The sequence below is a fragment of the Betta splendens genome, chromosome 3, assembly GCF_900634795.4.
Source record: "Betta splendens chromosome 3, fBetSpl5.4, whole genome shotgun sequence".
Lineage (NCBI taxonomy): Eukaryota > Metazoa > Chordata > Actinopteri > Anabantiformes > Osphronemidae > Betta > Betta splendens.
This window is the reverse complement of record NC_040883.2, coordinates 15,137,645-15,151,174: the sequence shown is the minus strand read 5'-3', so window position 1 is coordinate 15,151,174 and position 13,530 is coordinate 15,137,645. Positions and strand designations below refer to the sequence as shown.

General features: G+C 41.8%; 1 protein-coding gene across 12 annotated transcripts in view; it reads right to left on the bottom strand.

Moving 5' to 3' along the window:
- Positions 1 to 11,595, bottom strand: part of tead1b (TEA domain family member 1b) — a 36,381-nt gene extending 24,786 nt beyond the window's left edge. For 10 of the 12 annotated variants that reach the window (XM_029144146.3, XM_029144150.3, XM_041070015.2 and 7 more), the window contains exons 1-2: positions 11,353 to 11,595; positions 213 to 465 (exon numbers count right to left, since the gene is read on the bottom strand). In XM_029144146.3, coding sequence (XP_028999979.1) covers positions 213 to 369 — 157 coding nt within the window. In that variant the 5' untranslated portion in view covers positions 370 to 465; positions 11,353 to 11,595. Of the gene's footprint in view, positions 1 to 212; positions 466 to 10,745; positions 10,805 to 11,352 lie in introns of those variants that run through there. The other 2 variants (XM_055507587.1, XM_029144157.3) reach the window with 2 other exon arrangements.
- Between the last annotated feature and the right edge of the window lie 1,935 nt (positions 11,596 to 13,530).

Below are 13,530 nucleotides of genomic sequence, written 5' to 3'. Positions count from 1 at the left end.
AAATGTCATCAAGAGCTAATCTAACAGACAGGCCCCTGTAAAACCTTAACTTGTCACCTTTATATTGTATTTTATTAGGATTTCATTTAATATTTAAATGAAGATAAGTGCATTTCTTTGTTTGCTTGATATTGAACTGTTTCATTTAGTCCCTCGGTTTTCACCTATCTCTGAAAAACAACATATAAGATAACACACAAGTCTTGACTCACCATACATCTTCCCTTCATCAGAGAGGATGATCTTCCTGCGTCCACATGGAGGATAGATGGCCAAGGCCTCCTGGAAGCTCTGCTCAATGTCAGGGCTCCACACTCCCTCTGCATCGTTGTCCACAGGCTTGTCTGCGGAGTCACTCATCCTCTCCATGTCCTCGGCAGGGCTCTCGCTGCCGCTCCAGCTGCTGGGATCAATCGTGGCGGTTGGGCTCTCCAAGCTGAAGCCTGGAGCAGACTAGGGAGAGACCTGGAATGCCCAAACAAACAAACAAATGCAACCAAACAGTCAGTGTCCACAATAGAACAGGAGGCATCTGCTTCCAAAGAAACAACCCATTACACAGTGTTAGTTGGAAGGACAATATGGAGCATTAACAGCCCAACAAGCTTGGATACCACAGACAATGTTGCAGAGCTTATTTATAATGGATGTTATGGTTCTGAACAATTATTCAGTTTCCTCTCTTAGCAGGCATGAGTCTCTTTGCAGCACTTTAACACAGGATATTTAAAATTTGTTTAGAGATGATAAATGCCTCAGATTACAATAGGAAACGCACCACATACTGTACTTCATAGATGAGGTGAGTCCACAAAACACTACAGACTTACAAATTGATGAAGCAATAACCAGGAGTTTCCAAAACATAGTGCAATCACCTAGCATTGTATTTTACATTTTCTTAACTGTACAAAACAATAACTACCAATCTCTAGTGAACATCACCAAAATTCTCTCTTGTCCAAAACCACTTACAGACTACAAGGCAGTCCAAGAACAAGCCCCTTTTGTGCATCTCACCAAGCTGCTCACACAGCTGGAGAAGGTTTCATCTCGCCACCAGCTATTGACAAGACCAACAAGCTTCTGGGTAAATCTGTGGCTAATAAACCGAGGATGGCATCATTGTGCAGCGACAGCATCAGCAACAGAATGCCTTGCATTTTTAGTAACTTAAAACAGCAGACACAAATTACTGGAAAAAACTATTACATACCAGTAGGCCATGAATGCACAGATGTGACTAATCATAGCAGTCTAATGGGCACCAGTAAAGCATGTGTGGTAAAGATTCAGCAGGCCTGATGTGAATACACTGTGGCGCTCTTAAACAAAATGCATGCGAGCGTCAGTGTCCAACGCAGGACATGACGATTTAAGAGCCCGTATTAAAGTGGTGAAAACACAGAAGACACCCAAACAGGCTTCGAGGGTCTTTTCTGAGCGCTGAGAACGTAGATCAACTGTCATGTGAAGGCTGGCTTTATACTTTACAAGGAGCTTAATGGGCAGATAAAGAACCTACACATGGTTTGGATTTGTTGGCTACTACTACAGTACGTGTGGCGTGTTGGAAGGTGGACGTATTCATACATGTTTGTTGGCCTGTACACACTGGTCAGTCCTGAACTGAACTGTGGGAGCATCGAGCGTACTGGAGGCAAGAACCACTTCAGTGGTGCCATAACTGAACACAAAATCGTGGATTTAAGTGAGAGATCTCTTCTGAAAAACAGGTGCTGATCAATTCACAGAGATACACACAATGTATCAGTTCAAAAACATACAAATTGGTAGTTACCTCAACCAATTCAAGAGGAAACACTCAAGCATTTTTACTTGTCTACTGCAACTCTATTCAAACTGTCCAAACACAACATGTTATTTTAGGCTTGACGTCTATTTTCTCTGCCTACACATAGTAAGCACAGTACATGACTGTACTGTAAATGTGGATGTGAGCTCTGTCTGTTTGCCTTCCTGTGAATGAGCAAATTCAGTGCTCACATCGCAGGAGTACTGCAGCTGCTGCTGATGTCCCGCTGATGTGTTGTCATACAAAAGATGTAAGGTGATCACACCAAACATCTGGTGTAAAATTATGTGATGCTGCCTTATGTTTGACTAATGCCGAGTTACATGCTGCTGTGCCTGACGTTTCACTCCCATAGCTTTTTTACCAACTCCAGACCAAATACAGACGCAGCCGTTTCAGTTAGCGTTAACTGTCAAGCTGTTATGGTCGTTACCCTTAAGTTATCATCTGATACACTTTCATGTTCTACTTCCTAAATTAAAAAAAACATGATCATTGAGGTTTTTCTCTTTTTCCTAATCTCTCTACTCTTTCCAGACAACTGCTTCCTCCGTGAGCAAGATCCTATTCAAGCAGCACAGGCTGTCAGGAAGTGGGAATAGTAGCATATGTTTCTTCCAGCATGTCAGTTCATGAGGGGGAAAGGGGGGATGGGAGCAAGCTGTTGGGGGAAAAAAACTCCCGGAGAGCAGAGAGAGCTTTTACTGAATTCTGTTTTTGTGTGCTGACTGCTGACACTGCAGAACAGACTCACAAACTGATGAGGGAGGGGAAAAAATTCCCATTTCAACCACTAAAAGGCTGGGACTCTTTCTAAATGTGCTCCTCTCATCCCAACCGAATGATGAACTGCTGATAATCACTTCCAGCTTACATATTCATAGCAAGATGGGGCCCTGAAGAAAATATTTGTTTCTACCCTCATTAGGTCCACACACAGAGTTACAGTGGTTGGTAAACGCTTAAGAATTGTTAAAATGGCAGAACTTTGAAAATATATTTTTCTGTTTCAGTGAATCTTTGTAATAGTTGACTGACATTTTAAAAACATAAACCACATTCTTATTTCAACAGTACACAAATCTAAAGCAACTACAAGCATTATTATTAGTATTACTATTATTATTGTTAACACGTTCTATTGCAGTCAACGTTTTCAAATGCTAATTAAGCTATGCTTCACTCCGTCACCTAAAGATGGAACTGAAAATCAAGACGTAATTTGACCGGATATTTTAACTAGTAACAAGCTCTATTATCTACGTCCAATCATGAACTATGTCGTCTCATTTTAATACTAACGGGTAAAAGTCATCTCTTGTATCCCTTGACATCATTTGAAATGAATGAATGTGTGCATAACCTAGCACGATAGTTAGCGCCTCAGAATCTGCAAACTAATTATGCCTGTCAAAGAAATTATGAAAGTCTCCCATAGAAACACTTGTGGCTGGCAAATAATTGCATACTTCTGTCTTTGGAGGGTGTGCACCATAGTAATGGTCCTATCTGTGAGACTCGAGTAAAGACGGGCAGCAATGCAGTACGTGGATGTAGTAGCTAAGCAGAGTAGTAACTGTGACATGGCATTATGGGAAATTACACTTACCGTGAGATTGCAAAAACCACTCACCAAGCTGGAATCCAGCTCCTTAAATTAAGAGACGCCATTTCACCCATCAGACAGAGCAAGGTAATGAAATAGCGGATGAGAGGTCTCAAATGTAATTTTCCATGTGGAGTTCTTTTGTGCCGTTATCTCAGAGGGTGCAATAATGATTCTGTGAATGACTTTTGTGCACCCCATAATGGCCCCCAGTAATTAAGGCCACAGTGTGTAAAACTATAATTACCATGTGATTTCAAAACTCAACATTTTCAGCATGTTGTAAAGACATATCCTGGCCTTTACATAATTATAACAGCAATGCCAGAAGTATTCCATTTTGAAAACCATGCAACCAACTATGAACATTTACAATGACAGACATTACTGAAATTCCATTTCCATCCATTTTCCATCCAGTTTCTGTCATTAAAACAAATGTGTTGCCTTGAGAAAAGCATGTTTATGTACTATAAGCAGCAGGTCTTTGAGGACCTTGATACGCACTTACAGGGAACACAATAAAATTTAATTTACCAAAACGTTTAAAAATAAAGCTTTACCACTCAAGGTGAAGTAGAGGAATCTAGTCAATGATTTAAATATGTGAAATCAACAGGTACATGAGTCTCAGCATTTAATTAAACCTTTAACAAAGATTAAATTAGGATTTTTCAAGTACATACTTCGACTACTGAATTTTTTTTTAAGAAAAGAAAGTGGGCTGAGCCGTAGTGACATTTTTAATTACTATAGTCATGCTCAAATCATTACCAAACAATACAGTAAGTCAGAAATGTGAGAAGAAAACCTCTCATTCAGAATCAGATAGTCTTTTAGGTTTGAGGAATAAATCTACAGCCTTATAGTACAGATGAATGAAGAAACAACATTTTCAATACCAATTTCTGAAGGTCCACTGCAGTGGCTAGAAAGCTTACTTATGCTGCCTCTGCTATTGGCAATGGCCTAATGTTTATTTCATGCCTCTTTGAACCAGCGGGCTTAGGTGCTGTGAATCTGTCTGATATCATCCCACTCAAATCTGAGACCAGGATCCCACCACCCAGCAACCATCGGGCCACTGCGGGATCAATCTTTGTTTGCCAGAGAACGGGATTGATTTACAGGTTCTGTCAAAGCAGCCCTTCTACCTGCCTGGGACTGAGAAACAGGTATCAACAGCATGACCCCAGCAACATTAGAAACATTAGGTACAGCTTCAAATCTACCGCTCGCTACAACAAGGGAAAAATTTACTCAATCTAAGAGTCAAATATCTCTCCCTCAATTTCTAGTTCCAGTGAGTCACACCAAAACGTATAAAGAACACAATTCATCATGCAAACACAGAACACACCGAAGCATAGAACGCATCAAAAATGTGCGGCGCATTCCAGACAGCACACGCCCATGTCACAGTGGTGTGGAGTACGAGCGGAACATATAAAGCTCAGGAAATTAAAGCTGTAAATAAAGGTCCGACAGATAAAGGATCTCCTGACAGTTATGAGAGCAGAGCGGGCCGAGGGCTGGCCGCTGGCTTATTCAGGACGCGTGTGGATGGGCATGAAAAAACAAATCACAGTGATGAGCATTTGGCTCTGCCGTTTCACACCGACTTTCATCTCTTCTCCTTCGGCTGCTCCAGCCATCATTTATCCCCTCGTACACTTCTTTCTTTCTTGTCTAATCTCGGCCGTCTTCTCCCCTGACAACTCGGACATATTACACTGGATTCATATGCCATAAAACAGCCTCTGAGAGGTGATGTGCAGACAGGTGAAATGAGCAAACTCAAAAGCATTTATTGTTCCTCTACAACTATTTATGCATGCATTATGCGCGTGTGTATGTCTTTTGATGCCCTGATAATATATATTTTTAATATATCATCATATCACAGGTATTTGCTCATTTGACACTAACATATTTTACGTAAAAAATATGAAATAATAAAATGGCAAAGCTGTTTGATTCTGTGCACATTACACTCTAGGTGATGGCAAATAATAAACATAATACATCTTTTACCAGACAATCATGGGAATTCTTAACGATAACTATGTCTAAAATCGACAAAATTGATTTTCTGAGATCCAGACAGAAATATCTTCTCGCAGGAAAACTACTGTGTGCAAAAACGGTTTCATTAGTGGCCTCTTAATATATTGACTTCCCAGAAACATACATACTTTACACCTGTGGTCTAGGAACAGCACTCATATCAAAACCTTAACTATACTTTTGTTAATCAGTAAAGAAAAGAAAACAACTTAATATTTGCCAACTATTTTACCTGGTTCAACTACAGTGTGGACACAAAGGCTCTGAGCAGGTGTGAGTAGGACACAAACATCAGGATGTTGAGGATACCAAGATCCCACCACAGTAACTTACTTTTCTGTTTGTATGACTTCTTCTGGTTTATCAAAAAAATCAATTTTGAGATCAGTGCACAAACAAAACACAAACAACAAAGTTATCTTGACTTGTATAGCCTAGTGTAATTGGAATTCTTGTGCCATTCGGAGAAAAATGAGAAATAAGGATCCAAGGCTGAATTTTTTTTTGTCAGAAACTAGAAGGTTGTTTTTAAGTTAGACACTATACAAACATGCTTTGTGCACTCATCAGTGAACACCAAATTTAAGCTATGAGCTGGTGAAAATCTGTCCACTGTCAGTGGACAAAAACCATTTTGAGTCTGGGAATTAGCTTTATATTTCCTTATTATGAACTAATCCACAAATCACAACTATTACAACCAAGATATTATCTTGTCATAAAGTATTGGCTGTAAAGCCAGAGTCTGAACTGCTTTTTAGTATACAGTGGAAGTATGTACAGTAGTTAGTTTAAGTGGCATGATCATGGGTGCTGTTTTTAGTCAATTCCATGGACAACGCACTACCTCCAAATCTGACAAGAACATGTATAATGTTTTAATACACAGCAGAAAACAGTCAACCAAACAGGCTCAACTGTGTACTGATGTTCCTACAGTATAGGACGTCTACTGTTTGGCTCTGTTAAACAGGCTAAAGAGAAAAGTTTGGACAATACAGCTCCCTGCTGTGTCCTGGCTCAGAATCCAAACTAATTTCCCGGGCACAGGCTGCATATTAATGTTGGGAGCTTACCCTCTAGTTTATCAGTGCCTCCACTGAATCCGGGGCACCTTCAGGGCACAGAGAGCTTGCCTGATCTGTGTCAGCCATCGCAACAATACAGCGACCACTGATGAAAGCTCTTGTTGGAATTTATTACAAGCAAAGACTGGGGAGTAACCCACACTTGAATACAAGCCACAAATTATACACAGTTTCAGTAAATGAAGTGACTGTGTGTCTTTGTTCCGCTGGTTTCCTTTCACTAGCGGGAAGATGAACGGTACCACCACTGCTATCGCCAGCACTGAGACAGGAAGTTGTTGAAACCAAGATTTCCTGCTTTCATTGTGGTTGAGAACGCAAAATGTTTATAGTGGTTTCAGAAACTGACTCATCTCATGATTCATGGAGTACATACTGTATTGCTTTTCATCTGTGTCTAATCACAAAGCTCATTTATTTGTTTTCATTTCTTAAAATAAAAAAAGAAAAAACAAAGTCTGAAAACCTAAACCTATAAGGCTCGGCCTGTCACTAATGACTGGTTAGTGCATTATGCTGTATAAATGCGTTTTTCCTGCAAATGATTAAGATTACCACATGGTAAAAATTAAAAGGCTATAACATGAAAGCAGTGCGACTTTAAATGGTGGGAAGACATAAGCTCAATCATTTGGTGCTCTACAAACCGCTAAAAAAGCTCAAACGCTACTTAAATAAAAAGGGAAGCAGACCTACAAGCCTGCCTTCTATAAACACGCATATGGAAAAACAAAAGAAATTGTTGCGCTTGCTAAGGTGGTGGACGAGGCCAAAGTGCATTCAGTAGCTGGCAGTCATTTATGGCTGCAGCACCGAAGCAGATTTACTTAGATGACGTCAGTGGCTTTGAGCCAGCTTTTCCTTTTTGGTGGCACTCTCCGCCGGCCTCAGCGGGCCCTGCTCAAACTGCTGAGCAGCAGCGCATACTCTAAAATTCCCTTTCTACACCAGGGTTTACCTCAGGGCACACACAGTCTGGGAGCCTGCAGGAGTGGCCTCTTTTTGAAGCGCGCTTTGACCACGGACAACACTGATGTTTTGATGTGAGTCTACCGCTGCCACACATCACTTCTAATTACGCAATTAATAACTCTGGGTCCTGACTCAATTACACATCACGGATCATTTTGTAGCCCAATTTTTCTATAACAAAAATATTGTGTATTATCATTTCAATTAAAATTTGTTCACATTCCCATGAGGAGGCCCGTATACAATTAGAAAAGAGGTCCGTTGCCAATATATTTGTATGCTTAGGCAGGCTTTATTTCTAACGTAACATTTCCTCCTGGATCTGCATAACATTTCACTGACGTGCACACAAACACCAGTAAACACACTGTCTACTACAATTTACACGTGCCCACAACCCTTTAGAGGACTAAGTGCTAGAAAATGAATGAGCGAGTCAATTCATAACTGCATCTTTGCACAACAAGAAACTCCCCCACCTTACAATATTAAACAACTATGACCTAAATGCAAATAGCGACGGTTTTAATGGCAACACTTTTGTATTTCAGCCTAAACGTATTATTATAGTCTACTTTATAGCAGAACCTCAAATTAGAAGCAAAAATAAACGATTGTCTTGGAGAGGCTATCATGAGAAAACAACACATTGTGATGTGTGACACCTGTTGCATAGAGCAGAGCACACAGGCGTTCTTCTCCAGCAGTCAGCCTTTCACACACAGGCTGCAACACTTAATGTGCTATTAATCAAGACAGTCAGAAACCATCCGAGGGTGTGATCAGAATGTAGGCTATACCAGTAACAGGAACTATGAAGTGACACCTTGAATTCATTATTTAACACAAATGTGATGCTACCATCAGTGAAATTTGGTGATAAATGCTTGTCAGTGCAGGTAAGTGACTAACATTGGTTAAAGCTTCATCCCTACACTATGGCAATTTGCACAACCAACTGACATTAGTAGTCATGTTATTGTATGAAAACACACTTCACAGTCTGTTATTTCACAAATGGAGAAAGAGCAAAGAATTGCAGATACCTGGAAATGAAAATGGAAATGAGACATGACATGATGCCGGACTGTTGTCGCTGACAAGAGAAATTAAACCGCTGGCTCATAAAAACAAACAACATTTAATATCTGCCTCCGCGTAAAAATGAGCAAGCCCAAATGTGGCGTAGTCAAAGTGGACGACCATTCAGCAACATCACAACCGGTCCATCCACACTTCGCAATGGATCAGCTACACTCCCCGTGTTGCAGCCGTCAGACATCAGAAAGCAGCATAAAGGAGCAAAATCGGGACAAACAATGCAATCAGGTTACAAATCGCCCAAGCAGCCTCTGAAGCAATATATCCCCAACAGCACAACCCTTTGTCTGATACTTATCACTATCTGCTTTAATTTTAATAGTGTAGGTCATAACAGAATCACGTCATATCAGTTGTAACCAAAAGTTATTTGTTGTTTGTATTAAAAACTATATAAAAATACAGCTATAATAGCTTTAAATGCGCTGCGTCTATATTGCGGGTTCGTTAACAAATTATAACCAGATTAACAAGCTGCATTATGCTTTGTCTAAAAGCAGGCAGAGTTTGGAAACTCCTAGATTCAGACCTAAAGTCCCATTCAGCCAAACAAAGACAACATCCTATTCTTACACAAATGTTATGCAGGCTTGTGTCCAACGGGTCCACAGGTTGCATAAGCTGAAAACAAAGCATCTATTTCTACTCCTAATTTTTTTTCTTTTGCAAGCTGATTTACACTGCAACATTTACGGGGTTGGTATTATTATGACCTGACTACATTAAAGCTGTATCCTTGAAATGATAAGCCATTTTAAGTGAATGAAATAAAAAAAATATCAGATAAATCCTGTTTTCTTTTTCTGCAAAGTTACATAAAATGTTTAACCATCGTTTACTTCAGGAAGAAGCATATTTTACATTATGAAAGCAAAGCAGTACAAAGAGTCAGCACAACCAGCTGCTTTCCCATTAAAACACAGGAGGACGCTTAAGTGCTGCAGCCAAAAAACTTCTAGTAGTAGTGTCAGAGACGGAAAGTGGATTTTGTTCAAGAACCTCCTTTTAAAGCCTATTCTGGTCTATTTTCACCCCACTGCTCAGCTGTGTCTCTTCTGCAAAGCTCTTTGTAATGCAAAGCAGCAACTTTCAGAAAACCCATGTTTTAGAGTAGCGGTCCGTTTTTTGGGTTTTTTTTTTGGTCCACACACTGGTGATGGCGAATGAGCCAGCTGTAAAGACAGACACCCCGAAACACAGCTTGGACAGGACCGACCTGTAAAACACAAGTCCCCGAACGAAGCCTCGTCTAATTTACACTGAACATAATGACACCTTGATTAAATCACAGCAGTATCTGAGCTGTGCAAACTGCTGCCTGATGACCTGATGGCATGTTTGTTTTGAAAGCTCACCAGAGCTGACAATGAAAAGCAGCAAGTGTCAGGAGGCTGAAGCAAAGTGAAGCAGGGGCTACAGACACGTTTTAAGCTCATTTCACTACTGCTCATCAAAGCCTGAGGCTTTAATGTCGTGTTTAAGTTTGTTCACAGTAAGTTATGTGGACGCAGCCGCTACAGGAGTAAACCTTTGTCTCACAATCACACACACACACACACACACACACACACACACACAGCTGGGCTACGCTGCAGTTTTAGCTGAGCAGGCATTTCCCAAAGTAAAGTACAGGAAGGAAAAGGAAAACAATGAAGGAAGCCCAAAATAAAGCCCCCGTACACTCAACCAACCAGCTGCAAATGGGACTAAACCTACACAACGTCATTTGAACTATTTTATATTTCACCCAGTTAAAGTCAGAAAATGTGTTACAGCTAAAGCCCGACGCAATCATTTATGCTAGTTTTCGTCAACAACGGTATCCAACGGTTCACATTAGGCCGTAACAATATTCCAAACGCCCCACAACTAGAACAAAAAAATGCTATTTAATAGACTATTCATATCAAACTTGTAGTTTGTTGAGGCTTTAATCGCGCAGAGAGGCGCTTTAATCCACCTCGCACCATGGAACAATAAAAGAGTTTCTGCTAGCGTCAACCTTTTCCCTCCGGTTCGCTCGATGTCGTCCGAGTTACAGTAACAACATGGAGAGCGCAGAAGTGGCAAACAAGCGTTCAATCCGTCTACTTACTCAAAACTTCGACGGCGATTTTACGTATAAATTTGAAAAATGGGGGGGGGGGGGGGGGGGGGGGGGGGAATGCGCCTTTGGACGCGTTGAAGCAACAAGTCTCCCCTCCGTGTTTTCTCCGAGGTGGTCCGAAAATGCTCCGGTGAAGCCTCCAACAAGTCCCGGCTGAGCCAACTACGGGGAGCACGACAGCGACGCGTTCGCTCGTCATCTTGTCCAAAAAAACCTTATTCGTGCTGTAAATCGTATTTTACTTCATCCCGAATCCCACCGCGACTCTCCGAGGGTCTGGCACGGGGGAGACCCGCATCCGAGGCTTTTATAGGGGCGCGCGATCGGGCTTCTTTTCGAAAATATGTGAAAAATGCCAAAGATTTTCGCCGCTATGTCAGAGGCGCGAGCTGCAGCCGCGGGTCCTCAAAGTGAGCATCCTGCTGCAGCGGCGCGCGGACCCGGCTGCTAACGTTACTCCACCCGGGCTCAGTGATAACCCGCCGAATACGCTCACACGTTGATAAATGGACGAGGATTTCCCCACCGCGCCGACTAAGACACAAACAGAAGTCTACAAGCAGTTTGCATACCTGCAACTACCCGGGAAACTTACCTCGTTACTGATAGCTCATATAAAAATGTCGCTTTCTGTCGCTAGTGTGATGTTACGCGGGGTTCTAACACTGTGTCAAGTTATTCTGGTGTTTCTGGGCCGGCCGGAAAGGTGGAGGTGAATCGCTTCGCGCATTGACAGAGATGCGAAGAATGCTCGGAATGAGAAGAGGAATGAAATGAACGCGGAGAGCGAGTTTGCGCCGGGGCGGAGCGAGAGGTGGCGTCATCCCGAGCCCCGGCAGCAGCTCCCAGCGCTGGGCAGCGGGCAGCGCGGAGACTGGGAGGGCAGTGAACATCCCGGGAACGGACGCCTTCGCGGGCGCCGCGGAAGCTCGGAATTTACGGGTTCACCGCTGTGGCGTTCACGTGTAGTGGGAGCAATGTAGACATGGTCCTAGCCTCACCGATCCAGCGTTCTCCGCTACAAGAGCAACTTGAAATTCTCTTTTTAACGTGTACATTAAATAACACTTAGAAACTGATTTCTCCTTTGTGTGAGATACAATAAAGTAATATATCTCTCTCAATATATAAATCTTGTTAAACCTTCGTTCTTACTGTTATCTTACTCACGTCTTCCTACAAACGTGAAACTACAGACAGACTTTTGAAGCTAATAATTTGATTTATTTTTAATTTAATATTAAAATTTATTACGTAATGGCGCTTTTGAAAAATACACAAACTTATTACAAAGAGCCGAAACACAAACACAACTAATGACGTCTACAGAGCCAAAAGCCCAGCTTGTTTGTTACAAGCCATCACGTGGAGGAATTCAGTGCCGTCACTCTTCAGGAGTCCACCATTTTCTCCCACTCAGCTTGTTTTTACAAAGGTAGACTCAGGCCGCTTCACGAGTGCAAGTTCAAACAGTCACGGGCAGAAAAGCCAGTAGAACACAACAGGAGCTCCTGTCGGAACAAGTCGTCCATCAGAAGCCAGCGTTTCGACAGCGATCCCTCAAAAGAAAGGGATCTATGAAGATGAACGACGGCTGCTCGTGGCTCATCCATCAACACCTTCTAACACCTGTCTGCACACGTTCAGCTGAAAAAGACACAAAGTCAGGTGTGTGGCTCCAATGTGCTCATCGTTTATCTGATTTGTTACTCATCGTGTTCTAATATCTGCTTCATGGTACGGTACATCTGCGTTAGTCACCAGCTGTCTGTCGTCCAATGAATGCCACAGTGCAGACGTAATCCTGGCAATTCATCGCCTTCATTAATGTTTAACATCATCTTAACGTGTTTCAATATTCACAATATGCTTGAATAAGTGTACTTCACAGGGGAGTGATCATAATGATTATGGCCATATTCTAGATACAAGACATCCTGATGTTATTGCTGTGACTCCTGTATGTGGTGGGAGAAGTGCCACACAACTGTTTAACCAGAACCAAGCGATGGCACCATTAATCTGCAGCTCAGCTGTAGTAGGGTGTGGTCAGCAAGCGGTGCGGTGGGGAATGAACAAAGGTATGTGGGACACAGCGGACGAGTCATGTGCTTGAAAGCTTCTTTTATTGAATAAATCCTATGAAAAATATAGACTATAATAATATTTATTCATAATATTTGCTGCATTTGTTCTTGGATCTTTTCCGATAACCAAGGTGGCAAAGTTTTTCCCACAGGTGTAGTCAGTGTTAGGTTGGCTTTGTCATTTACTTATCACTGTTGGCATTTAAAATAAGACAAGACTTTAGGATCGGTAGATGTAAAGTGCCAGTTCGTCCGTCGATGTGCACATTTTCAAACAACCTGTCGATTTGATTAAAAAGAGATGATTTGTCAGGACACTGGTGCGGACTGTGTCCTCCACAGAGGCTGAAGGTCATTAAATGTTGTTCAGACCAAATAAATTCCTCACAATAAGAAAAACTAAATCGAAAAATTAAAATACATTATTTATGTTGCATATTTGGTTCATCCACTCAAAACATACACTCCTCAGACCTGCATCAGTCTTATGTTGCACTGGTTGTGCTCTGCCCACAACGGTCATTTTTCCCCCAAATAAAACCCGGATAATGGGACCGGCCCTGTCGTGAAACAAGCTCACATTCGCTCAGAAATAACATTAATCACTTGTCTTCAAAGGTAACTGCCCAGTGCTGCTGCTTTTACCAGGCTGTATGCACAGTAGTGCTGTCAGCCACTGTACTGCA